Raw genomic sequence first — 26,611 nt, forward strand, 5'->3', positions numbered from 1 at the left:
TCTGCTGAAGTGAGTCTGTGCTCACGAAAGCTCATGCTCAAAACTTTTCTGTTAGTCTATAAGGTGCCACAGGACCCTTCGTTGCTGTCTTCCAACAGTGGCCGATGCCAGATGCCCTAGAGTGAATGAACAGAACAGGTGCTCCTCAAGTGATCCATCACACATAATCCATTTCCAGCTTCTGACACACAGAGGCTAGGGGCACCATTCCTACCCATTGTGGCTAATAGCCATTGATGGGCCTCGCCTTCATGAATTTACCTAATTCTTTTCTGAACCCTGTTAAAGTCCTGGTCTTCACAACATCCTCTCACAAGGACAAAAGGGGGAAGAACCCAGCTCTCTGGCATCCATGCTGAGTGCAGCTGTGAGGGAAGCCCCCTGCACTCCCATTCCCATTCTTGGTGTCTGCACTAGGTGGGTGGAGCGAGCAGAGCAGCAGGTGAAGCCCTCAGTATCCTCCAACCCCAAGTGGGCTGAGGTCCCTGGGCTCCAGTCCTATGAGCCCAATCTGTTAATCTGTCACTAGCCAAGTCTAGCATCTTGGAGCTCCAACCCAGGGTACTCCCACCAATGGAGAGCTTGGACCTACCTGCACGAACCACCCCCAGCTGCAGGAACCTCTGTGGCTGGCACCTTCAGAGCCCAGTTCTGAAGGTCGCATACAAGCGAGGGTGGCAATCCCATCTCCCCCATAACACTCTTCCTAGTCAGGACCACCACCCCATTGCAACACGTCAAGTTTTAAATACAGTCATCCTAAGTTTTGAAACTAGCAATTTGAAAAGGCTGTGGCCATGAAACTGACCAAAATGGATCATGAATGTGGCAGGCCCTCAGCTACCTCTTAGTTACCCACGTGTAGCGCTGCAGCGCTCTCCTCAGCCCTGTGAGCCCAGCGCCAGGCGCGCTGCCGGTTCCCCAGTATTAGAACCGAGATCTGCAGCTCTGCTGCCACCTGCTGGATGCTGCGTGTGAACGCTTCTTCCCACGTGACTATCACTCAGGCGCGGCATCTGGGTGACCTTCGACCCCCTTGCCTCACTTCCGTTATGTAGAGGCTTCTGATTGGCCCACGGGAACCTATATATGAACGTCACTTCCGACGACTGCCCTCTTTCTCTCGCTTAGCCTAGCGAGGTCTCCATACGGCGTTGTCACTGGGTGAGCGGCGCGAAAGGGTGGGGGGATGGGAGTTTTCGGGTCCCGTATGGGACCTATCGTTCCCCCAGGGGAGCTCGGCTGTTCCTGTCCCGCCCCATGGTCGCCTGGGCCTGACTCAGTTCGGAACCTCCCCGCCTGCCGAGAGGCTCTGGGCCGCCGCGCGGAGAGGGGAGATGGCCGGCGGGCGCGCGCGCTTGGCGAGACGTGGTTCGGCGTCGCTCGCACGCACGCGCCCAGATTTCGCCACGTGCTGCTGGCGGTGGTGGCGGCTGCCTGGCGCGCGGCCGTGGCGTGGTCGGCCTCGTACGCTAGCGGGGGAGGGGAGGTCGCTTGGCTGGGCGTAGCGCAGCTGCACCGCGCGTAGTGCGAACAAGGCGCACCCCCAGCCGGTCACCACTGCGGGCACGGCCCGTTCGGTGTCCCCGGAACTCCCGGCTTTCAGTCCCACCCTGGCCTCGGGCTTGTCAAATCCCGCTCCTGTAGTGCGACCCCGCCCAGGCCAGCTAGAGCTGCGCTTCTCGAGCTGCGCGGATCTGGTGGTCCCCGGATGTGGCTTGTGCACAAGTTCTTCCTAAAATATTTCATCAGTTCTAGGGAAACGATGATCGATAGGCACATACCTGTTCAGTGTCTTGTACTTCTTTTGTGCCATAGTGCTTTGTGCAGACTCCATGCAAAGCATGTACAGGAGTGCCTGTATTGGGATTAATCAGAATAGGCACAGTGCTGTACATACACACATCAGCCAGTAATTCTGCTGCTGTGAAAAGTGATGTATATTCAACATCATTTTTCACATCTCCCAGTTTGTTAATTACGAAGCAGTGGAAAGTGGTAAAACACAAATATTACTTGTTGTAGTGGATGTCATTTATCCCCTAGCTTGGCAGGAGTCCTTAAGCCTTGGATGGGGAGGTTAGCTGCGGTGGGGAACATGAAGTTGGTACTGGAGTTGTTATACAATCAGTCAATAATTCCACAGTTAGAACCAGCTTCCTGATACTTAAGGGAGGAAGCTTGAGCCCAAGTGCCCTTGGAAGGTTTGGGACTCCCCCTGGTTGGCTCCAGAGGGGGTGTGGCCAATCTCTAACAGAGTGGTTCCCAAACTTTTCAGTATTGTGGGGCCCCCCCCAATTGTTTGAGAAATCCTCGAGTCGTCCCCACCTCTTCTTTACCAACATCCAACCCCCCCCAACAAAAAATTCAATTTGTAATTTGAAATAAACAGAGAAACTTGATATAAAAATGTTGTTTAAAATTAAAAAACAAGCACAGATAGTTTTTCTTGGCCCCTTGCTGGTGTTTGGCGTAGCCCTAGCTGGCCAGCCTAGCTCCATGTGAGGTCTTTGCTGGCGGCCTGCTTTTTATAGTGTCTGCACTGGCTCATCCACATAAAATGACAGGGGCTGAGAGCTGGAAGGAAAGGCTGACTTTTGTTGGGTGGGGGGAAATGATGGAGGGAGGCTGTGTTGGCTCGCACCCCTTCCCCCCAGAATTTCTTTATGCCCCCCTAGTTTGGAAGGCCATGAGTTGTACAAATGGTTCGTAAAGACCTTGAGTGTCCAGGATTCCCCATTATTGTTACTTTATGCAGTTCGTTCTGGGTAAGGTTTTTGGAGGGTGAACTGATTTGTTGTTCCAGGTTCCCTGTCGTTACTTCAAAAGGGGGAACTTTCACAATGTCCGGAGGTCTCGACGTCCTACAGATGAAGGAGGAGGATGTCCTCAAATTCCTTGCTGCAGGAACCCACTTGGGAGGCACCAACCTAGACTTTCAGATGGAACAGTATATCTACAAAAGGAAGAGTGATGGTAAGTACTGAGCAGTGCTGTAGATCTTAGAATGGATGTTTTTAATACCTGCCTGGCAATGTTTGCCAGGGAAACATAAAATGGCCAGACTGTTTCAGACTACAGGTTTATCTAGCCCAGCATCCTGTCTTCAAACAGTAGCCAGAGTCAGGTGCTTCACAAGAAATGAACAGAAGCTGTAATAAAGTGATCTGTCCCCAGTTACCCATTCCCAGCTTCTAAGTTCACTCAAGTCAACAGCATTCTTCTCCTTTGGCCATAATGATTCCATTTTGATATAAGAAGAACATTTTCTCTTTGTTCTGATAGGGGGGAAAAAGCTATATTTATCATTTCGCTCTTTTTTCTCATTCACACACTTTGAGTTAAGGAATGTCAAAATGGCATATTTTGTTCATCATGTCTGTTTTCCGTGTTTGGAGTACGCTTTGTAGATTGACAGCGTTTAAGAGTTAGTCTTGCAAATCAATGGCTGCTGAGCTAGATTCTGTTTCTCCCTTGGGTAACAGGGAGTACCAAGAACAGAGGGAGGCAAAATACAGCACACCCATGGCTCAGACATGTGAGACAGGCTCCCTACCTTTTACTCCCGTGCATGCTGCTCAAAGCTGCCAGTTGCAGGGGCAGCCCATGTGCATGTCTGGGTGTTGCACATCTGGGGTGTGTGTGTGGTGGACTTTGCTTCACCCCAGCACAGTCTTACAGCTCCCGTTAGCTAAAACTGGCTGCTTGGGCCCTGCTTGTGGTACAGGCAGTGCATGGAGAATCTTTTCCTGGGGCATGTGGTGCACATGGACTTACATGGCCTCTGCAGCTGGCCACTTTGAGTGTCTTACAAAGGCATGTACCCAGGCCCTGCAGCCCAATCCCTTGGCTCCAAGTCGTAATCCCCTAGCAGGTCCCCAGTTTCCTCCACCTCAGTCTCCTACCCTGAGCTCTCTTCTGGACCCAGCCTCCATCCAGACTCCACATCTCTTCTATTAATATCATGGAAGAATGTGGCCCTTAACAAATTCTTGGAGTGGGGCTCCTCATCAAAAGTTATTGCCCGCCGCTGACTTAGAGCATCTTCACTAATGTGTATATCTGACTAAGCTACTGTGCAAAGCATTTTTAAAACTCGGATTGGTGGCTCTTTTTTTTTTTTTTTTGCTTTTATGATGCATACAGACTTTTGTTACTCTGCTGTCTCAAGCATGTGCCAAACCAGCAGGAATGGCTTGAATAGAGCTGGTCAAAAACGGGTAAAATGTTGTTTAGGATTTTGAAACTTGTAATTGGTTTTAAAAGTCAAGTTGTTTTTTCAGATCTTCTCTCCTCCTCCTCCCCCCCCCCCCCCCCCAGCTGGACTGTAGTTTTGATCCAAAATGCTTTCTTTGTCAAACAGTTAAAATCAAATGTCAGAACTGAAATTCAGGAGATTACTACAGCTTTCAGTTTGAATAATAAAATGGTTTTGTGTCTGAGGTGATCCATTTATTTTCTGAATTGCACACTGTTAAAGCTCAGATGAGGCCAGTTTCTGACCAGTGATCTCTTGAGTGTCGGAAGTGTGCTACAGTGAACTGCATGGCAGGATGTTCGCTAACACCAGGAGAGGTGTTGCCTCTGTGACTGGAGTTTGATAGTAATCGCTGCCACATGCCAGACTAGTTATAGAAAAGTGCAGCTCCAGTGACATCTTATAGTTGATGATGGTTGTGGATGCTAATGTTAACACTAGGTATCTACATCATCAACCTGAAGAGGACTTGGGAGAAGCTCCTGCTGGCGGCCCGTGCCATTGTTGCCATTGAAAACCCAGCTGACGTGAGCGTCATCTCTTCCAGGAATACTGGACAGGTACGGATCTTAAACAGAAGGCACCAGGACTGCTTTTGTAGAGTAGTGCTTATTGAACAAATGTTTTGTGTGTACTTGTGAAGCTTAATAAATGGAAGCAGGCAATGTGAATCTTATTTTCAGACTCCTCCATTTCAGGCTTGCGAAGAATGTGAGTGTCCATTTTCAGCAAATTTCACATCTTTATTTTCTGCAGATGTAAGCTGAGTAGTTCAGTATACCTTTTTGTTCTTAGTGCTGCATTGTCCATTAAGTTTGCTACTTGCCACATGTGGCGAGTAGGACTCTGCGTTGTGGAGAATGCATGCATACCTAACTCATAAGAAATAATAATTCTTCCAATTCATCGTAAGTGCTCAAGATAAGTACAGGTTCTCATCCAGGCAAAGCATAATGAATCGTGTTCCCCAAGGGTCAGTCCTCGGACCAGTCCTATTCAACTTACTCATTAATGATCTATAGAAAGTAGTAAGTAGTCAGATGGTAAAGTTTGCAGATGATACTAAGCTGTTCAAAATAGTCAAGATGAAAGCAGACCATGAAGAACTTCAAAAAGATCTTACCAAACTGAGTGATTGGGCAATAAAATGGCAAATGAAATTTAATATGGATAAGTGTAAAGTAATGCACATTCGGGAAGAAATAACTCCACATATATGTACAATATGATGGGGGCTAATTTAGTTATAACTAATCAGGGAAGAGATCCTGGGGTTATTGTGGATAATTCTCTGAAAATATCCACTCAGCGTGCAGCAGCAGTCAAAAAAACAAATAGGATGTTAGGAGTTATTAAAGGGATAGAAAATAAGACAGAATATTACTGCCCTTCCATAAAACTGGTACGCCCCCATCTTGAATACTGCATACAGATGTGATCTCACCTCAAAAGAAGAGCTTTTGGCATTAGAAAAGGTTCAGAAAAGGGCAACTAAAACGATAGGGGTTTGGGAGGGGTCCCATGTGAGGGCAGGTGAGAGACTGGGACTTTTCCGTTTAGAAGAGAGGAGACTGAGGTGGGTATGATAAAGGTATATAAAATCATGAGGCATGTGGAGAGGGTGAATAAAAAGTTATTTACTTGTTCCCATAATATAAGAGCTAGAGGACACCAAACGAAATTAATGGGTAGCAGGTTTAAAACTCAAAGAAGAGAGTTTCCTCACACAGCGCATACTTAACCTGTGGAATTTACCAGAGGAGGGTGTGAAGACTAGGACTATGAGAGCTCAAAGAAGAGGTACATAAGTTCATGGAGGTTAGGTCCATACAAGGCTATTAGTCAGGGGGTAGGAATGGTGTCCCTGGTCTCTGTTTGCCAGAGGCTAGAGATGGGTGGCAGGAGACAAATCAGCTGATCATTGTCTTTGATCCCGCCCCTTCTGGGCACCTGGCACTGGCCACTGTTGGCAGATGTGATGCTGGGCTAGATGGACCTTTGGTATGAGCCATTAATGGCTGTTCTTATGCGGTAGCTGGCCGGCTGGTGGGGAACCCTGGTCAGCACTGATGCCTTGGGCTGAAAGGGAATACTGCTGGGCATGGCAAGGATGGGGGTGTGGTATCACACCCTCTAAAACATGGGGGCAGCGCGGCTGTCTGCGCTACTCACAGGGAATGGCTAAAGCCATGTCACTCCCAGCTGTGCCGAGGGGTGGTTGTTACAGGCTACATAGGGTTCAAAGCCTTTCCGTAGTTAGCCTTTGCTGCAAAGCGTTGTGCTGCTGTACTTGTCTGTTTACTACATCATCTCATAGTTTCATGTGAATTCAAAGGTCAAAGTATTTATTTTTCTAATTTTTAATGAGGTTTTGTATAATAATGTGCTTATTGGGGTGGGGACTGGGCGGAGACAACCACAAGTGTGGTGAGCTTTGAATTTCTCTTGGACACCACTGTCTTAAAGCAACAGTGTATTGAATGAGATCTAGGGGACAGTGAAGGTAACTACATATTAGTGATTTGACTCACTTGTTTTAGATGGGTTCTCAGGCATTCTAAGTGTACACATTAGTTTTTTGTTGCTCAGTTTTTTTGAGGTGGGGGAGAGAGGGATCTGCTCCTGCTTCAAACACTTCTGTTAGCAGTCTGGTATTGCAGCTGTCACTACTTTCCTGGGTCCCTGTCGGCACTGCATCTCAGTAGGGTTCGTTGCTGAATGAGATGGTAGTGTCTGGTTTTCGTGCATTGCAGTACTAAACTCATTGTAATACCTCATTTCACTCCTAAATCTCAAAATGCTGTCTGAAGGCAGGATAATTTGAGGGATAAATTCGTGCTGCTAACTTCTCTCTAGACTGATAAGAGGGGCCAAGGAGTATGTACAAATTCACAGTACTGTGATAGGTAGGTCTTGCATACGTCTAAAGTATAAGCAGAAGAACTTAAGTTATGTGTGATTTTTATTGTATACTCAGACTGTATCCTATGAAAAGCTTAGAGCGGCACTAACTTCTTGCCAGCGACCTCAAGTGCCAAAAATATGCTACAGTACTGTAAAACAGCAGTGCAGGTTTTTGGCTAATGTCAGAACGCTCCCTTTGTGACTGGAGTCTGGTGGCAGTCACTGCCATATGCCAGTCTAGTTGTGAGCAGTGTTCCCTTGGACGGTGGCCTAGGAGGAGAGATTAAAGTGCCGCCTAGCTGATTAGCAGAGAGGCCACAGTCACCCCCAGCAGGCAGATGTTTTCTGCTGGTGGTGCATGTCTGCACATGCCTTAGTGCACATAAGAATTCTTCAGTAAACTAGATTTGATGGTACATTTTTGGATGTTCACAGGTTGGTACAGCCAGACTTCAAATGTCCCTTGTTTTCAGAGTTCTGGACTGGTTGCTTATTTCACTGCCGTGGGGATTCACTTCAGTCTTACAGAGCTGAGATAACTGGGAATAAACGACCCTTCAGTTTTATGCCACAGGAGTTCAGTAAAACAATGGAATTAAGATAGTCATTCAAAAATATGTGTTCATGTGGGTTGCCACAGTACCAGAAGGGAGAGATTCTCAATCCTGTTGTTGAATCCTGGTTTTGTTTTTACTCCTTTGGATAGAGGGCTGTTCTGAAGTTTGCTGCGGCCACTGGCTCTACACCAATTGCTGGACGTTTCACCCCCGGTACCTTCACAAATCAGATCCAGGCTGCTTTCCGTGAGCCACGTCTTCTGGTGGTTACTGATCCCCGGGCTGATCATCAGCCATTGACTGAGGCATCTTACGTTAACATCCCAACAATTGCACTGTGCAACACAGACTCCCCTCTGCGCTATGTGGATATTGCTATCCCATGCAATAATAAGGTAATTGCTGTGCTCTGGAATTTGTCTCTTTGGAGCTTGCTCTAGATCATTGAGGACTAGAAAGTTACAGGCAATTTGACTTGGTAAGAAGCATTTAAAGCTTTTTGGCATGTGGGGAGAGTGGGTGTAAAAGAGGGATTGAGATCTGCACACAGTTAGAGCTTGGAGCTGAGGTCAGTTTCTGGCCAATGAACTCTAAAGTGTAGGATGTGTGCTACAGTAACCTCGGCAGGATTTTTCGCTAACGCCACAAGGGCCTTTGTGGTCCAATGAGTGGAGTTTGATAGTGATTCTTGCGACATCTCTTAAATGTGAGATAAAAAGGAAGCACCAAGACAAGTCTTTCATTTGATGAAGAAATTGTTCTGGAATACCTCTGTGCTCCTCTGGAGCTACCTCACTGATGAGGATTAAAGGGGCAGGAGCCCTGAGATTAGATTCTTACCTCTGGTGTTTCTCCATTCCATAAATAATCTGTCAATTTGAACATGTTAGGACATGCTGTAAATTGTGCCTCTATGGTTAGTCCTTCCTAATTACAGTAGTTCAGTTACCCCATAAATATACCAGTCATATCTCCTTCTTAAATCTTAATGCTTACGGGATGCCTGTGGGGTATGATCTCTAATCACTGAGCTATGTACAGTCCACCCCGGTGTTAGTGATTGATTCATACTATCTTCCAAAAATAGTGCAGCTGTTTATAAATTCATATGGACTTTTGACTGCTGATCTAAAATGTAAAAAGTTGCGTTACCTTTGTAATTTACTTCTGTAAGGGATTGAGGGAGGGAAATAAACATTAGTTAGCTCCATGATCTCACGCTTTTAAGCGGTTTAAAATGTTTTGTGCTCTTAAGATTTTGGCTGGGTATCCTTTTTAAAGGGCTGGTTTGAGCCAAAGGTTAGACACCAATTTGTGTTTCAGGGGGCCCATTCTGTGGGTCTGATGTGGTGGATGCTTGCCCGTGAAGTCCTGCGTATGCGTGGCACCATTTCTCGTGAACACCCATGGGAAGTCATGCCTGATCTCTACTTCTACAGAGATCCGGAGGAGGTAAAAACTTAAGTATTGGGAATGTGCATGTAGTACAGAGTATAGGAACAGGTTACAGGAGTACAGTTCCATCTGTAATACACTTAGAGATAGTTATAACCTTGTTTTAACCATCAGTTTGAAGTCCTCATCAATACGTGCAAGTTAGCTAATGTAGGAAGGCGGTTTCTTCCCTCTGGGATTCTCATAGTCTTGTGTTTGGTAGATTGAAAAGGAGGAACAGGCTGCAGCTGAGAAGGCAGTTACCAAGGAGGAGTTCCAGGGTGAATGGACAGCCCCAGCACCTGAGTTCACTGCTGCTGCTGCTGCTGCTGCTGCTGCTGCTGCTGCTGCTGCTGCTGCTCCTCCTCCTCAGCCTGAGGTGGCAGACTGGTCTGAAGGGGTGCAGGTACCATCTGTGCCAATCCAACAGTTCCCAACTGGTGAGTTGTAGGAAAAGCTGATGGCAGAAATAGAAGTTCTTATGGAGGGATTTTTAAAGACATGGCGAAAGTCAATTTTATGAAACTTCAGAGGTGTGCATCGATCTGACTAGTTTCATGCACACTGAGCGAAGTTCCTAATATTTTTCATTAGTTTTCAGAGCTATTTCATAGTATGTGCCATACATTTCCTGCAGATGCCTTCTAGCTAGCATGGCTTGAGTATTGAAGGATTTGGTATATTGAGCCTGGAGATTTTCATAGATTTTCCAGCGTAAGAGCCTAAGCCTTTGGATCAGTGCTGCTAAATAGCCAATATATTTTTAAAATGGGATGCATGAAGAACAGTTACCACACCTTTTCCATATGTGGTGTTGTCTGTTCAAATGCATGGTTAGATATGCTTGTGAAACTAGGGAGTATGTGAACAGGAGGAGAGTACAATTGCTGTAGACTTTCCTGACAGTCATTTTGTTGTTTCAGAGGATTGGAGTGCCCAGCCTGCCACTGAAGACTGGTCTGCAGCTCCCACAGCACAGGCCACTGAATGGGTTGGGACTGCCACTGAATGGTCTTAACTTCAGTACAAGTACAGTGAAATAAGTAAATAAAAGCTGTGTTTCTTATACCTGGCATCTCTGTTTTTTTCTAATATTTATATTGGTGTTTTCTGAAATTTGAATGCCACTTTCCAGTTTCTTTAGACATAGGCAGACTTGATATGGGGCATTTACATCTTAGGCATCCCATTCTTGGGAACTTACCCATTCTTTTTTGTAACATTTTACATTGTCTTTCTCAGACACAGCTTGTTCTGATGAGAAAAGTACTAATACCAGGGGAATATTGTCTCTAACCAATAGTCAAATAGCTACTCCCTTTGACATCTTGCAGAAATGGGGTCTTCAGTCTCACCTTCAAACCTGGCAGTTCAGATACAGAAGACTGTTTTTCTGTAATTGATGATGGGGCTTTTGGATTTCCAGTACTACTATAGGTTTAAAACACTGTTGGAAAGATACCCAAAAATACAACGATGGTTCAAAAACAGAACATTCTAAAAGGCAGCCACTGAAATCTTCCACTGGAGAAATCATCTTCTCATGAATTACTTCTGTAGATCAGGGTAACTTCCCATGAAAATCGCCGGTGAAAATCACATTTTTACTGTCTTAAATGCATATTTAGAGTTTGTGTCCCTTGAGCAATCTCTTATCTTTGAGACTGTGTGGAGTTACAGCATGACCCATACGCCTGAGCTCCCATCTGCAGACTTTTTTGCCAAGAGCCTAAGAGGGGCGCCTCCAGGGAAAGTGAAGGAGAATAAAGAAACATTGAGTCCTGAAGAACCCCAGGGAAGAGGGACAGAAGAAGCCCATAGTTAATCAGCTGCCCTTACTCCACTTCTAAGGTTAAGACCTTAAAGAACAGTTTCAGAAAGAGTAAAGACTTGCTTCCAGGCCTCCTAGTTAATTTTCCAGCAACTGTCAGCTAGTTTCTCTGTCTCATCTCTCTAGACCATGAACTACAATACACATAGTCTCTCAGTCAATGGGTTGTTGCATATAGGCAAAAATGCAGCTGAGAGAGGAAATAAAGAAGTCAGAATACTTCATAAGGACAAAGGGTGAGTGACCTGTGTTGTGAGTGGCTTGATTCCATTACAGGTAACTGGCTAGCTATGGTAATGTGCTAACCAGCGAGTAAATGGGAACTGATTAGATTCTCCTTCAGGCTGATGTGGGTAACTGCAGGAAAACTGCTCTGCTTGTTTTACAGCTGTAATAGTTGAAGTTGAAGAATTTTCAAGAGACAGCTTACAGGGCTGGTGGGCCAGGAGTTGAATGGCAGAAAACAAGTTATTCTGACTCAAATTGACCAGACAGAAAGTAAAGACAAATTCACTAGGTTTCTAGTAGTGATGATCAATATTCACATTAAACTGGCTATAGCTTTTAAACTTCAAAGGTGGTAGGAAGGGACTTTTGACTCCAAGACAGGTGGATAACTGACATGATTATAAAAATATTTATTGTGCATTCTCCCAGTTAATGCTGTACAAACTACCACCTCAGACCAGGTCCTGAATGCATATTAAAATTAGGCTGAGTTACAACTTTCAGCTTGGCATTAAGCCTAATTACGTATCTAAACACTAACCACTGTACATGCTACTGAAATTAGTGGTTATTAATGAAGTCATTTTTTTAGTTCTATAATTGTGTGGTTCCCACCTTCTGAGACTGGGTGGCCATTGATCGAAGCTGTTTTGTATAAAAGTTCATTTTTTTTTTATGGGAAAGGAGAGAAACGTATTTTGAATATCCAAGTACTGAAAATTTATCAAAGGGCAAAAGATGAACTATGAAGCCCTACCAGCCTTTGATACTTGATACCCTTGTCTCCCTCTACTGCCTGGGAGAAAACGGACCTACATGGGGTTGTAAGCTTACCAGCACTGCAGTTTTATTTTAATCCTTTCCAGGTTCATGTGTGTGTAAAAGATGGGAATGACTGCTTGTGAGTGAAAGACAAAAAGGAGTGAAGTACTTGAAAAATGAGGTCAAAAAAACAGCAGCAGATTGCTGTAATGGCCTGACTTCTAATTTTGGAGGGGGAGGAAATGTTGAGGTGGCTTGACTGGAAAGAAAAAGCATCTTCCCCAGTTGCCAAAATCCTCCTTTTGTTAGGTGCTGCCTGTTTTTTGTCTACAGCCTTAGATGAGAATAGCTTGCAGTTAAGCTATAATTTAGGCCTTACCATCTCTGACAGTAAGCAATGCTGAAAGACTCCAGGGCTACTTTACAAACCCCAAATATCCACCTCTCTTAGGGGCAAGAGATGACTGACTACTTCTAAAACTCCGTGGTTCTGACTTCTTTCCTACACTCAGGCCATGTCTATACTTGGCCAAAATTTTGAAAGGGCCAGGCTAATGGCCAAATTGGAGAATACTAATGAGGGGCTGAAATGAATATCAGCTGATAGGAATAAGGGGACTTTTACATTTGTGGGGTCCTTTTGAAAAGGGCCCCATGTAGACGTGCTGCATGCAGCTGAAATGCAGCCCTTTTGAAGTGCTGTGGCTGGTAGCATGCTAATGAGGTGCTGAATATTCATGTATGCCTCAGTCTCCAATTTGGCCAAGTGTAGGTGTAGCCTCAGTGTAACCGGTTCTATGACCAGCAGAGCTGCAGAACAAAAATCCCAGAAGGTAATCTGCTTCCTCAACTACTACCTCCCTGTCCTCAGAAGTCAGACAGCAGATTTAAAGCCTTGGCTAAGGGTTTGATGTGGTTCTTGGTGTTGGTATGACTGGCCAATGGCAAAATCTTTGGAGATTGCCTAATATGCTTGTTTCCCATCTGACATACCAAGTACAGACAAGCATTGGAAATCATCAAAAGCAAGGGTGAAAATAACAAACTTTCTGATGGGTACAAATCGTTGTTGTGTGCTGTTCTTGTAACAGGGATTACAAAAAGTACAGTTTGATGCTAAGGACCATCTTGTATTCATATGCATTGTGGCTCTTAAGTATTGATTTTTGTAACTGAATTTGACAAAATAGCTCTTCCCACTGTGTTGGTTGCAGACCCCTGCTCTATACAATTAGGCGTGGCAGGATGACAGTTTTCAGTGGCTTTATCATTGAGAGTTGTGAATTACCAATCTGTTGTGGCCAAATACAAAAAATAGCAGTTTCAGGCTTCAACCTACCATTCACACCATTTTTTTAAAGACAGAATAATGCCAAGGTCATACCCCAAGTTTCTATTTCATCTGCATTTTCCATATGAATTAACATCCTTTGCTCTGTCTTTTTCACAAAACCACATTGTGACAACTGGGAGATTAACTCTCGCATTCTAGTTGGACAGAAATAAGGACTTTAGGAAATACTTGACTCTGCAGCTAGACAAAGATACAAAAGCTCTGTAATACTGACTGTAAAAAGCAGTAGCCTGGCCCATGCCACAGCTTCCATTGGCTGGGCACAGTGATCCATGGCCAATGGGAGCTGTGAGCTGCTATACCTATGGATGCTCAAGTAAGAGTATCTGGCCATCTGCTAGGCCTGATCCTGGCAAACTGCATCTCACCCAGGGGCTGCTTATTACCCATCCCTACCATTTACCATGCCGCACTTCTACACTGCTGCTAGCAGTGGTGGTGCCTTCTGACCTAGGGCGACATCTGTGTTATGAAATGAAGTCAAATTTATGAGAATTAACTTTGTAACACTGTTTTTTATGAAGTCAAAGTTGAGTGTCTGCATCTCCCCACAAAGTTGACTTTAGTGCATTCCCACTAAAGTGCCAGTGTTCAGCTGTTGCAGCAGTGCATTGTGGGAACATATCCCACAGTTCCCTGAGCCCCCTAGCACTGGGTTTTTTTTTTGCTGGTGCTCTATGGTAAAAAGAATGCCCTGCACATGATGGTGGGTGTGTGAGTGATGTCATCTACCCATACTTCATTGCCCTCATTCCCCTTGCCTTGAAAACAAGCAGACATTTTTCAGGACAAAAGGAAAAGTAGGGAATCCCACAGGGCATTGGTGACTAGCGGTTAGCATCACTCAGAAGAAGAGAAGGAAAGACAGTGTGTTGGTTTCTAGTGGTTAGCATCTCTTCCCTGCCCACCCCCCACCCCCATGAAGACACACCACACAGGATCCATGTGACTAGGGAACTTCATATTATTCTAAAGGAAAGACGACACAATGCAAAAGTGGTAGTGTATCAGGACAAAGGAGCCAGGTTTGAAGGGGTGGGGGGAAGGGGGGATTCTGTGATCCATCACATAGAAATGAAGAATTCTTTAGGGAGTCCCTTGGACTGATGGTTCCAACATGAGGCAAGGAGACCCTCAGTTTTCCTCCAGTGAAAGAACACCTTTCACAGGGTGGCATGGCAGGGAGCTGTCAATCCCACATCCTGATAAATGTTGATAAAAACCAGATCACATGCAGCAAGGTAGGGAAAGAGTCATGTCAACAGGTCCCTTAGTTTTCCCCTGCTAAAAATGTAGCAAACAGGCCACTGCTGAGATTGTGGTTCCCCTGAGCCACACACTCTAGGAAGGGAGAGTACTAGAGCAGTATGTCAAGGTGGGGAGGCCAGCGCTGAAAATAGGTGCTGCTGGGGCTGACCCCTCCCCTCCTCTAACCTCAGCTGTCAAGGGCCAGCTGAGGTTCCTGTTGACATGGTGCAGTCACCTGGTTTATTAGCCACGCCCACCCCCTTGTGCTGCCTTACAGAGGCCAGCCCAGTCCCTGAATATCTTTGCTGTGTGGGTAGCCAGCCCCTGCAGCACTGGGGGATCCACACAGAACACTTCACCCCACACAGACCAGGACATGCTGTCTGGAATCATGGTCCACACTACACTACCAGCACATGGTATGGGGGAGGGGGAAGCACAAATGTACAAATGTGAAGCACAGAAAAGTTTCTCAGCCTCTCCAACAAGTATGACACCCCCCCCCCCCCACCAGCTCAGCTGCCACATGGTGTCATGGTGGCTAGCCCATCAGCCACACACATTGTGGCTCTCCTGATAGCTCTATGCTGGAGCTCTCTTTTATGGCTAGATGTGATTGCCACACTGATCATACAGAAATGAATTCAAAATGCCAGGCTTCCTGTTTCCTACTTCCCGCACACCTGGAGAGCAGGGGGGTGAAAGTGGACAGACTGTACTCCTGCAGGGCATTATGGGATACCCATGTGACACCTCTGGAGGCCAATAAAATTGATTTAAAGTAACACTATTTCCAAACTAGTATTACTCCAACCTTTTAAATTTAAGAGAGACTCACCAGGTTAATAAGTAGGACTAACCTGCAATAAGACATTTGTTGGATGCCTTCTAGAGAACTGGAAAAGAAGCCAATGATTTCACAATTTTTTATAATGGTTGACTTTATTTATAAATGCAGCCAAACAAAATTTTAATTATTTAAAAATATCTTGTTAAAAAAGTGCTCTCTAAAAATGACTTAAAAACACACTGCTGTTGAATATAGTTGTTAAAATGCCATTACAAATCTGTGATTAAAAGGGACCATCCAAAAATTCTATAGCTTGCAAGAAGGTGACTTTTCACATGTCAGGCTGTTAAAGGTACAAGGTTTGACCACAATGCAAATCTTTTTGTACATGTCAACTTCATTTATAAAAGAGAAAGTGCTCTCTAAAAAGGACTTAAAAACATGATGTTGAAAATAGTTGATCAAAATGCCATACTAAAGGTGGCTGGATTAAAGAAATATTCAAAAGAATCTCAACAATGCAAGAAGGTGACTTTTGAAAAGGCAATCAGCCTGTCAAGGGGCAAGGTACAAGGATTTGGTCAGAGTTGATTCCATGATTATTGTCTGTTTGACAGGGTTTTCATCCACGTGAAAAGTTTGTTCAGACAGCTTGTAATTGACCTGAAAAATTAAACATAAAAAAATGAAAGCAGAATCCAAGGTGTCGCTGGTGAATGGGGGGAGAAGGAATGTAGGGTGAGCTCCAAAACTAGCCATCTTTGGATCCTGGAATATTCGTGTCTAAATGTGCATTTAAAATAGTAAGAGAGGTAGCTGTGTTAGTCTGTACTCCAAAAAACCAGTAGAAACGTAGCACTTTAAAGACTAACAAAATGATTCATTCGGCAACGAGCTTTCGTGGGACAGACCCACTTTATCAGATCAATCTCATTTCCAATACTTACATTTATAAGTACAGAGGACAAAACAAAACAACAAAAAAGCAAAAAAAAAAAAAAAGCAATAAAAACTAACAAGTCAAATACTTAGGAGGGGGAGGAGAGATGATGTTAATTGCCTGCCTGAGATAATTACGAGCATCAAAGGAAGGGAAGCAGTCCTTGCAATGCGTGAGGTAATTGTTGTCTCTGTTCATATGATGTGTTAATGTATCGAATCTAAATATGAATTCCAACTCACAAATTTCTCTCTCTAATCTGTTTTTAAATTCTTTTTGCTCCAGGACACAAATTCTCAGGTCTTTAACAGAATAAATATGTGGACAAAGTTGGCAGCCACTGACTGCTACACTTAACTCTATGCCTCCAGCTTCCATCCAGCACACACCACATGATCTATTCTTTATAGTCAAGCCCTTAGATACAATTGCATCTGCTCTGATCCTACTGACAGAGACTAAAAACTGCAAGACCTCTACCAAGCATTCATAACACTTAATTACCCACGGGGGGAAGTAAAAAAAACAAATTGACAGGGCCAGACGAATATCCAGAATCCAGCTACTTCAAGATAGGCCCCAGAAGATTAATAACAGAACACCATTTGTCATCACCTATAGCCCCCAACTCAACCTCCTGCAACACATCATTAAAAACCTACAACCTATTCTGGATCATGCTGCTATACTCCAGAAGGCCCTAGGTGACAGGCTTGTCCTTTCCCATACACAACTTCCTAACCTGAGAAAGATTCTTACTAGCAATCACAGGCTACACCAGAGTAATACTAATCCTGGAACTCTTCCTTGCAACAAACCCCACTGCCAACTTTGTCCACGTATTTATTCTGGGGACACCATCACTGGACCTAACCATGTTAGTTACAAAATCAATGGCACATTCTCGTGCACTTCCAGCAACATTATATATGCTATTATTTGCCAACAATGCCCTGACACTATGTATATTGGACAGACTGGGCACAACCTTTGCCAAAGAATAAATGGACAAAGAGCAGACATCAAGAAACTCAATACACGTACAATACATTCTGTTAAAGACCTGAGAATTTGTGTCCTGGAGCAAAAAAAATTTAAAAACAGATTAGAGCAAGAAATTTGTGAGTTGGAATTCATATTCAAATTGGACACATTAACACATGGTATGAACAGACAATTACCTCACACATTGCAAGGACTGCTTCCCTTCCTTTGATGCTCATGGTTATCTCAGGCCAGACAATTAACATTCTCTCACCCTTCATCCCCCTCCTACATATTTGATTTGACAGTTTTTATTGCATTTTTTTTGGGTCCTCTGTACTTATGTCAGTCTGTATTGGAAATGAGATTGATCTGATGAAGTGGGTCTGTCCCACGAAAGCTCATCCCCGAATAAATCGTTCTGTTAGTCTTTAAAGTGCTACATTTCTGCTACTTTGTTCTGTGCATTTACAAGTTATGCCTGTGGGAACTGTGTGCCCAGAATTCCTCCTTTTGGCAGATTTCTTTGTTCCAATGCAGAAAACAGGAGCAAAGAAATCTGTGAGAGACATGCTCCTTTCCTGGTAGCCTAGGCACCGCTGCTGGGAACAAGCCCACAGCAGGTCATCTTGCAGGACAGAGGAGGGAAGCTGGGTGTGTGTGTGCCATGCATCCACAGAGACCCCCTTAAGGGGGTGGGGCTGGGTGTCTGCTTATAGTCTATCCCTATTCTTTGCTACCTCTGCTTCCTTAGCTTGGGCTGAGTGAAGCAGACTCTGTCCCTGAAGCAGAGTAGAAATGGAAGAACTACAGGCAGGCTGCTAATTTACCTGTTATTAAACACAACAAGCAGTCCTGTAGCATCTAATTAGGTCATGAGTTTAATTAATTGACTAAGAATGGAACAAATAAGACTCCTTTACCTTGCCAGAATGGTGTCATCATCATCATCAATAACCGTGGGCTCATCGACTGTTGCTGTCTGATGCTTCTCTCACTATTTCCTTCCATCTTTCCCTGTTCCGTGCGGAGTGGCTTAGTTTCTGTAGACTAGCTCCGCACCAATCTACTATATCATCTATCCATTCTCTGTGAGGTCTGCCTCTCCTATTCAAACCGTCCATTATGCCAAATATCAGGGTCAGAATGGTGTAAAGGAGCCTTACTGTAAATGACAGTATGGGAATCTCAGCTAGGAACGTCTCTGCTTTTTTTCTCCCTTTTTTTTTTTAAACCGGGTTCTATTTTTTCATGTGACAGACCCACTTCTTCAGATCTGGAAAATTCCAATGCAGTTATTATGAATTCTGATATATTTAAATACAGTCACTGTTCCATTTTGTTACTACAGTTGCTTATTTCTAGAAATAAAACCTGACCATGTATTATTTTACAAGGTTTGGAGTTTTTTGCCTTGTAAATATCAGGAGAGCCAAGTTTAGTCTTCTCTGATTTTTCTGGATGTATCAGGGGCACAATGGGAATTCTTCCATATTGTAATTGAAGGGGCAGTTGTGACTCTGTCCACACCATCTTCTCTTCCCTGTATGTTTGAGGTGTTGATGGTAAGCAAGCTACTCACTTAATGAGTGAAATTCACTCTTGTGCAGACTGACAGCATGAGCTTTATGTATCATTAAATTAGCACTCCCATTATTATTAAAGATGAGTAGTGCACAGACCTTAACGCTGGTCCTCAGAACACGAGTGAATTTTGCCTGTCAGATTCTTCTAGTAAAAACAAAATCCAAATTTCTGAACTGAAAAAGGAGCAAATAAAACCCCCACCAAAATACCTGCCTCATATTTCATCTTCATACATAAATTGGACACCCCACTTAGTTTTCCTTTGCAGGAGAACACACACTCTTTATGCAGTTTTGTTGCATACTTACTTGAGTAAATAAATCCCCAATATACCACTCTGTGCCATCCTCTGATAAGACATCATACATTGCTTCAATCATCCTCGATCCTTTTTCTGAATTACGTAAAGAAACATAATCTACAAATGGAAAAAAAAAGGTCATCAGTTTAGATTTTTCCTAATAAAAGTTAAATTGTCAAAGTGAAACTTGAGAACTTTTAAAGACATGTTCACTATAAGCAATCTTTAGCCCCTAACATTTGGAGAAAAAGCGAAAAAAAATTGTTCTCACCCTCCTTCCTAAACACCTATCTTAGCATCAGTTAGAACATGGATTCCCAAACTGGGGGGCATGCCCTCCAGGAGAGCGTGAAGGAATTCCAAGGGCGGGCGTGAGGTGATGCACCCCCGCATCATTCCCCTCACCTGAAGAAAGAGCCGGCCTTTGCTTCCGGCTCTCAGCCCCTGCCATTTTACGTGGGTAATGTGGCGCAGCCGCTATAGAAAGCAGGCAGGTGGCGAAGACCCTCGTGGAGCTAGCTGCCTCCTCCAAATGTGAGTGAGTGTGGATTGGGGGTGGAGGAGGAGGATGGGATTAGATGGGAGGTTGGGAGTGCCTGGCTCAGGTGACGGGGGGATGGTAATGGGGTAAGAGTGGACGGCTAGTGATGCCTGGCTTTGTGGGATGGGAGGGGCTTGGGTGGGCAGCCTACAGGGCTTGTGGGGCTCAGCTGGCCAGCCAGCTTGTGGGAATTGCAGTGCCTGGGCAGCTGGCCCCGACATCGCAGAGTTCAGGCAGTGCAGGGTTCGGATGACTGGCCTCGGCAGTGTGGGGCTCTGGCGGCTCAGGCTGGCGGGTGGGCAGCTGGCCCCAGCAGTGCAGAGCATGGGCAACTTGGGCTGGCAGGCAGGTGGCTGGCCCCAGCAATGTGGTGCTCGGGTAGATGGCCCCAGCAGCATGGGGCTCAGGTGGCTTGGTATGGCAGGCAGGTGGCTGGCCCCAGCAGTATGGGGCTTGGGCGATTTGGGATGGCAGGTGGGCAGCTGGCTCTGGCAGTGTGGGGCTTGGGTGGGCAGCTCAGACAGTTGGCAGGTGGGCAGATGGTCCCTGCAAGCACGGGCCTCAGGCAGCCAGCGGGCAGAAAGGCAGCTGGCCTGGGTGGCTGGCCCCAGTGGTGTGGGGCTTGGGCAGTTCGCTCTGGCAGTGAAGGTTTCAGGTGGGCAGGTAGCTGTCGTGGTCAGCTCTGGTGGCTGGCATGGGGCTCAGGTAGCTGGCCAGTTGGGGCTGCACCAGGAACTTGCAAGGGGCCAAGAAAAGCTATTTATGCTTATTTTTAATTTTAAATAATTTATATAAAATTTGTGTGTTTATTTTAAATTACAAATTGAATTTTTTGTTAGAGGGAGGGTTGGATGACGGTAAAGAAGAAGTGGGGAGCGTGAAGGTTTCTCAGAAATGAAAAGGGGGAGTGTGATGCTGTTAAGTTTGGGAACCACTGAGCTAGAAACAATTGTCGCTGTAAGTCTCACATGGAGAGTAGTTCCTGCAGAAAAAGAGGCAGGGAGTTGTCAGAACCCTGGGGCTACTCACCCACCCAATGAATTAATCAGCAGAGGTGGTGGAGATGAGAAGGAGGAAGTAGGCTGCACAACTTGGTGGAAAGCCACACACCCACCACTTTAGTGGGGCTCTTCCTGACCTAACACATTCTTTACAAACTACACAACACTGAAATGCTCCTCACCGGTAACATAGCACCTAAAGCCAAGACCACAGCTCCCAACATTTCCAATAGCTGAAGCGGGATAGGTCCTTCCTTTGGGAATGGTTGTCAGGGGGATGAGAATGGAGAAGAAACTGGCAGAGCAAGCCCACCTCACTCACATAGACCATTTCTACACATGCCACTTTCTCCGAAAATTTTTGGGAAGAAGGGGCCTCTGGAAGGAGGATTTCCTTCCAGAAGATCCCCCAGGGGCCACGCTTGTACACGCTGTTTTGGAGTCTGGAAGAGCTTCTTCCGGACTCTAAATCGTGTGACCGTATGCTAATGAGGCACCAGGAATTTACATCCGTGCCTCATTAGCATATTTTGGGCAGTTTATTAAGTGGCACGCGTAGAAATGGCCATGTAGCGATGGCAGCTCCTGCACCTCCTGTCCTGGAGGGTTGGTTGGACTTAGCTGTCTGCTATAAGCATTGCAAACTGTCCCGACACACACAGTCATAGCGTTACTCAGGGTTGGCCCAGCCCTCCTGACAAAAAAATCAGCTGCAACTAGAATTGCAGTACTATTCATTCAAAAAGCATGACTAGTCAAGGCACGTGTTTACGTTTGTTTACCTCAGGGCAGCAGCAACAGCTATCTTGCGGTCCTCCCTGTAGGTCAGGAGGCAGTAGCTACCTTGCTAGGTGGATGTGTGATCTTGAGCCCATTTTAAGCCAACAGTGAAGTTAAGGCCAGAGATCATAAAAATTGCTAAGTCTGAGAACTGAACACCCAAACCTTCCATCTTAGTTTTTTGAGAAGAAATACTTAAGTTTTTCACTTTAATTTTCAGGTATGTCAGATAATTTGGCTATGGCTACACTATCAAGTTTTTTTGACAAAACTTGTCGCACATCCACACACAATGTGCGCTTTGTCAACAAAACCTGGCACTTCTGCTGACATGCTTCTGCCTCTCCCAGATGAGAAAAAGCACTTTCATCAACAAGTTGTCAACAAAAATCCTGTGTGGATGCTGTGGGGGCCTTCTGTCGACAGACAGGGCTTACAGGACACCAGGCAGCCCTGCCTGCTGTGCTTCTGGATGGCTAGTGCAGATCCGCTTTAGCATATGGCCGCACTCTGTCAACAGATGTTTTGTTGGAAACTCTCTTCCAACAGAAACATCTGTCAACACACAATTCTAGAGTAGCCATAGCTATAGAGTCCGAAGCTCTAAACTGAAACCTCTAATGATTGCTACAAAAATGTTGCAAAACAGTAGGTTTCCACTGGGCTTGGGCATCAACACAATAGGACTGAACCACTGGCTGTGTGATTCCTCAATGTCACTAAGTTCCAGCATTTTCTTAAGCTCGGCTCAGATCTCCTCTTGCTTTGCCTCAGGTATTCGGTAGGGCTTAACATTCACCTTCACTTCTGCATCGGTGATGATGTCGTGGTAAACCTCAGTTCTCCTGGGCTCTTCCAGAAACATCTAATTTCTCTCAGTCATGTCAGTCACTTCTCCCCATAGGTCCAGGGTTAGTTCAGGGGATATCCCCACCTGTCTTTGTGGGTTCTCCTCTTGGAATTGTGCTCCCAGAGCAACCAATTGCACTTTTCTCCCTTGCTAAGGTTCCAACAAGTTGACAACATATTTGCTCTGGCTTCTATTGGTTAGGCAGGCAACCTCGTAGTCCACCTCAATAACAGTTTCTATCACTTCATATAGCCCCTGCCACCTGACCAGGAGTGTATTCTCAGACATTGGCACCAATACCATCACTCATTCTCTCACTTGGAACTTCTAGGATGTTGCTTGATGGTTGTAATAGGCCTGTTGGGCCTCCTGTGCCTTCTCTAAATGTTTCCACATCATGGGGGTGGACTCTGGCTATCCTGTCTCTCATCCCTAGGTGTTCACACCTCCAGATCAACTGCTGGTAGTAAGCCTCACCCTTCCTGACTGAGCTAACCTTGTTATCCCCAGCCTTGCTCTGGCGTATTTATACCTGGCCCTGCAGATTTCCATGACCAGCATCTGATGAAGTGAGTCTGTGCTCACGAAAGCTCATGCTCAAAACTTTTCTGTTAGTCTATAAGGTGCCACAGGACCCTTTGTTGCTGTTACAGATCCAGACTAACACAGCTACCCCTCCGATACTTGCCTCTCATCTGGAGCACATGATCAATGACGTTCCTCCCTCGGTTGGGCTGCTCCTCCCATGCCTCTTTGGCAAGGTCCAGAATACCCCAGGGATTACTCCCATACAAGAGCGCAATCAGGGAGAACCCAGTAGAAGCTTGAGGGGACTTCCCTTAAGGCAAACATGAGGTATAACAGCAGTGTGTCCCAGTCTTTGCCATCCCACTTTACCACTTTTCTTATCATATTTTTCAGAGTCCCGTTAAACTGCTCAATGAGGCCATTGGTTTGGGGATGACTGATGTCCTCAGGGCACGCAGGCAGAGCAGGGTACATAAGTTCTTCATGAGTTTGGATACAAAGGGTGTCCCTTGAATCATTAGGATTTCTTTTGGTATCCCTACCCTAGAAAAAATTTGGATTAGCTCCCTCACTATTGTTTTGGACAAGTTATTGAGTAGGGGCATTGCTTCTGGGTATTGGGTGGCATACTCCAAAACAACTATTATGCTCTGATGGCCCCACACAGACTTCTGGCAGCTTAATCTTGTCCACAGCAATGCTCTCACAGGGGACTTTGATGATTGGTAGGGGTACCAATTGCGCCCTCTGGTGTGGTTGGGGCCCATGGAACTGGAATTCAGGGCAGGAAGCACAATATCTCTGGATGTCCATGTAGATCCCTGGCCAAAAGAACCTCCAAAGGATGCAGTCTGCGGTCTTATCTACCCCCAGATGCCCTGCAAAAAAATGACTGATCTAACTCCAGTACCATCCTCCAGTGCTTTTCAGCTACCAAAAGTTGTTCCACCTCTTGGTCCTGTATATGAGCTACTCTATACAGCAGATCCCCCTTAATTATAGAGCAAGGCCCAGTACCCCTGCTCCTTCCCTCCATGGAGACGCCATAAACTTCAACCACATCCTTACAGACATTTTGATAAACTGGGTCATTGGATTGATCCTGTCCAAAAGCTTCCCAGGAGGGGCCAACAAGTCCAAGCTCAAGGGGACCTACCTTAATTCCCTTCCTTGACGAGCTGAGACCTGCCGCCCATGGCTCATGTACTTATAGTGTTTCTCTCCTGACAGTTGGGTGGGTTTCCCACCCTGCAAGCACCTGCTTCGGATTTTGAGCCAAGATCCTTGTTCGCAACCTCTTAGTGACCCTTCTCTCCCGCCTCATCTTCTGTGGTTGCCCTAGCAAAGAGAGCAGGTCCTGGGAAAACTCACGGAAAAATCACGAGAGCGCTAACTTCTCCTGCTTAGTCTCATGGTAGCAGGTTGTTAGATCTGGGGAAGCATCATCCTATGACAACTGGATAGGGAAGCTTCAGGACCACCCACACAATTACATGTGTGACAGTTCTTGAACCTCTATTTTCACAGAGAAGGTGGGGGAATTAAGATCCCATGCACACAAGAAAACCCAGGGCGCTTGGCTTAGGTCACCTGGCCCTGCCCCACTGGCTCCCCAAAACCAACATAATTATGCTCCTCAAGTTCACCAACAGAGTTGTTTCTACTCCATTCATTTTCACTAGCTAGGTATACAGATGGGGGGCCAATGTGCAGGTACCCTAGGTCACATTGCATGGCCTCTTCTCTATTAGAGCACTGCACTGCTATATGCTTTATTTTCCCACAGGCGTAACACCTATTGTTTGGGGCACCCCACTTTTCTTTGGGCTGTTGGGACTTGCCCCCTGGCCTTCTCTACCGCAGCCTCCAAGTCCCTTCCCCCCAGTTGCTCCTCTGCTTCCCTTCTCTCTGTCCATGCTTGGTCTGGGGCTTTGGGAGCAGGGACTCTTGGAGTGGGGGTGGGCCTCTTGTTCCAGTGCACTGCCTCCCCAGTGAGTCAGGAAAGTTCACTGACATTCAACCACCTCTCCATGAGGGCTACTAAATCATCGAACATAGAAGGGTCAATTCTGCCCAACCTACTCCCGCAGGTCTGATGGTAACCACTGTATACCTTTGGAGGGCAACAATTTTGATCTTCTCTGGACCGTGGATCTCAGGCTGCAACCATTTCCAGGCCAGACTGATCAGGTCAAATAATTGGGTTGGGGTGTGTATGTCAGTCTTTCTGATATTCCCATCTTTTGGGCTCTCACTGTTGTCGTGAACCCTGCCTGTCAGAAATACCACCTTCAACTGGGAGTAAATGGAAGCTGCTCCCTCTGTGATGTTGAAATATCCTTCTGGGCCTCCCCACTCAGGAAAGGGGCTAAAACTCTAGACCACTGGGCTTGGAGCCAGGCCTACTGCAAGGTCATCCTTTCAAAGGCCAAAAGATAGGTCTCCACGTCATTGTCCCTGGCTGTCACCTGTAAGTAACAACTAGCACATAATGTCCAGATCCAGTCTTAACTCCCCCTCTGGACAGCCATGGCCTTCAGCTGATTTACCACCTCCTGCAGGGTAGCTCACCCCCAAGCTGCCTGGCTCAGCAGCAGCTAGTTAGTTTCCTGCTGGAGCCACATTGACACTTGCTGGGCAGCCACCTGCACCCCGCTAGCCTCTTGCTGGGCAGCTGTGACCTCCACCAGCGCCCTCAGCCCACCCTCCAGCTGCCCTTCTCCAATAAGAGGGGTCAAGTTAACCAGTTTTAGGGTCACTGTGAGGTCTCACAGCAGAAACCCACCCCTGGTACCACATGGTAAGGACCCCTCTCTTCCAAACCACTGCTTGGGCCAGTCTCTCACCCCTTTTCCCCAGGGGTTGGGGCTTGCACCAAGTTTCTGTGGTAGAAAGCCCAGCCACTCCTACCGGGACTCCCTCCCCTGCTGTTTCTGAACTGTAGTTGGTATGACTCACTCTCGAACTTTTGCTCTCTTGCTGTCTTTCCTATACCTTTCTCCACACTCTCCCCTCCACCTTCCAAATGTGGAGGTCTTTTAAAGGCCCTAGTCTGCCTGAGCCAGCTCCATCCCAGCTGCTTCCAATTTCCCTGCTGCCCTCTGCTTCTATTTAGCAGGTGTTTCCCCACTTTTGGGCTGCCTTTCTCCCACTCAGCAGGAGCCCTCTGGCTGACCCTGACACAATTTTATTTACAATGAATTTACAAAGTCCTGAATATTGACAGTAGTCTGACCTACCTGTTAGCTAGATCAATCAAATTTTTACAGGTAGGACTGAGAAATTCCTATTTGTTTCTGGTTCCTCCTCTGCATTCTTAGAGCCACTTATTTGGTTTCTTAATTATGAGCTAGATTTTTATATGCATGAAGAAGATGACAAAAACCTAGCGGGATTTTGCAAAAGCACCCAACTCTCTGAAAAACACTACCAGCACTGCATACACATCCTTCCCCCCACATGAGCACACATTTCAGCAAACCTTTTTATTTATTTATTTATTTATTTATTTATTTAAAATTGTGCATTAGATGCAGCTTGCATTATTGCTCTCCAAAGCTGGCAGTGTCCTGAGTACACAATGGGCTCTAAATATATGGACAGATGAGACCTAGCGCCCTCCTAATACCCAAGCATGTTGTCTATGCTTCTCTGACTTACTCAGCTTTGGAAATAAGACAGATAAATAAATGCCCTGGCTTGAATGAAATGGGTAGACCCCCCCCCACTGAGC

The 26,611-nt window shown here is 45.8% G+C and overlaps 2 protein-coding genes and 2 non-coding genes across 4 annotated transcripts in view; 3 read left to right on the plus strand and 1 right to left on the minus strand.

Annotated features, from left to right (window-relative positions):
- Positions 1-1,078: 1,078 nt before the first annotated feature.
- Positions 1,079-10,221, plus strand: RPSA (ribosomal protein SA). The gene is made up of 7 exons (XM_074986082.1): positions 1,079-1,164; positions 2,807-2,976; positions 4,700-4,818; positions 7,869-8,114; positions 9,043-9,171; positions 9,377-9,593; positions 10,077-10,221. The coding sequence occupies exons 2-7, from the start codon at positions 2,844-2,846 to the stop codon at positions 10,169-10,171; spliced, it is 939 nt and encodes a 312-aa protein (XP_074842183.1). The 5' UTR covers positions 1,079-1,164; positions 2,807-2,843; the 3' UTR covers positions 10,172-10,221.
- Positions 4,464-4,621, plus strand: LOC142009865 (small nucleolar RNA SNORA62/SNORA6 family). Its single transcript, XR_012644628.1, has one exon. It is a non-coding gene; the product is annotated as a small nucleolar RNA SNORA62/SNORA6 family (small nucleolar RNA).
- On the plus strand, positions 8,259-8,418 carry LOC142009864 (small nucleolar RNA SNORA62/SNORA6 family). The gene has a single exon (XR_012644627.1). It is a non-coding gene; the product is annotated as a small nucleolar RNA SNORA62/SNORA6 family (small nucleolar RNA).
- A 5,285-nt stretch (positions 10,222-15,506) lies between the features above and the next one.
- LOC142008780 (caspase-14-like) overlaps positions 15,507-26,611 on the minus strand; it is a 33,992-nt gene continuing 22,887 nt past the window's right edge. Inside the window, exons 6-7 of the mRNA XM_074986083.1 lie at positions 19,186-19,295; positions 15,507-16,029 (exon numbers count right to left, since the gene is read on the minus strand). Coding sequence (XP_074842184.1) covers positions 15,922-16,029; positions 19,186-19,295 — 218 coding nt within the window. The 3' untranslated portion in view covers positions 15,507-15,921. The remainder of the gene's footprint in view (positions 16,030-19,185; positions 19,296-26,611) is intronic.

The sequence above is a fragment of the Carettochelys insculpta genome, chromosome 2, assembly GCF_033958435.1.
Source record: "Carettochelys insculpta isolate YL-2023 chromosome 2, ASM3395843v1, whole genome shotgun sequence".
NCBI lineage: Eukaryota > Metazoa > Chordata > Testudines > Carettochelyidae > Carettochelys > Carettochelys insculpta.

Excerpts from the sequence above, each read along its gene's own strand:
- RPSA (XM_074986082.1), top strand. The coding sequence starts at position 2,844 with ATGTCCGGAGGTCTCGACGTCCTACAGATGAAGGAGGAGGATGTCCTC. Across the intron at positions 4,819-7,868 it reads CTTCCAGGAATACTGGACAG|AGGGCTGTTCTGAAGTTTGC; the intron begins GTACGGATCTTA and ends TCCTTTGGATAG. Across the intron at positions 9,172-9,376 it reads TCTACAGAGATCCGGAGGAG|ATTGAAAAGGAGGAACAGGC; the intron begins GTAAAAACTTAA and ends TGTGTTTGGTAG.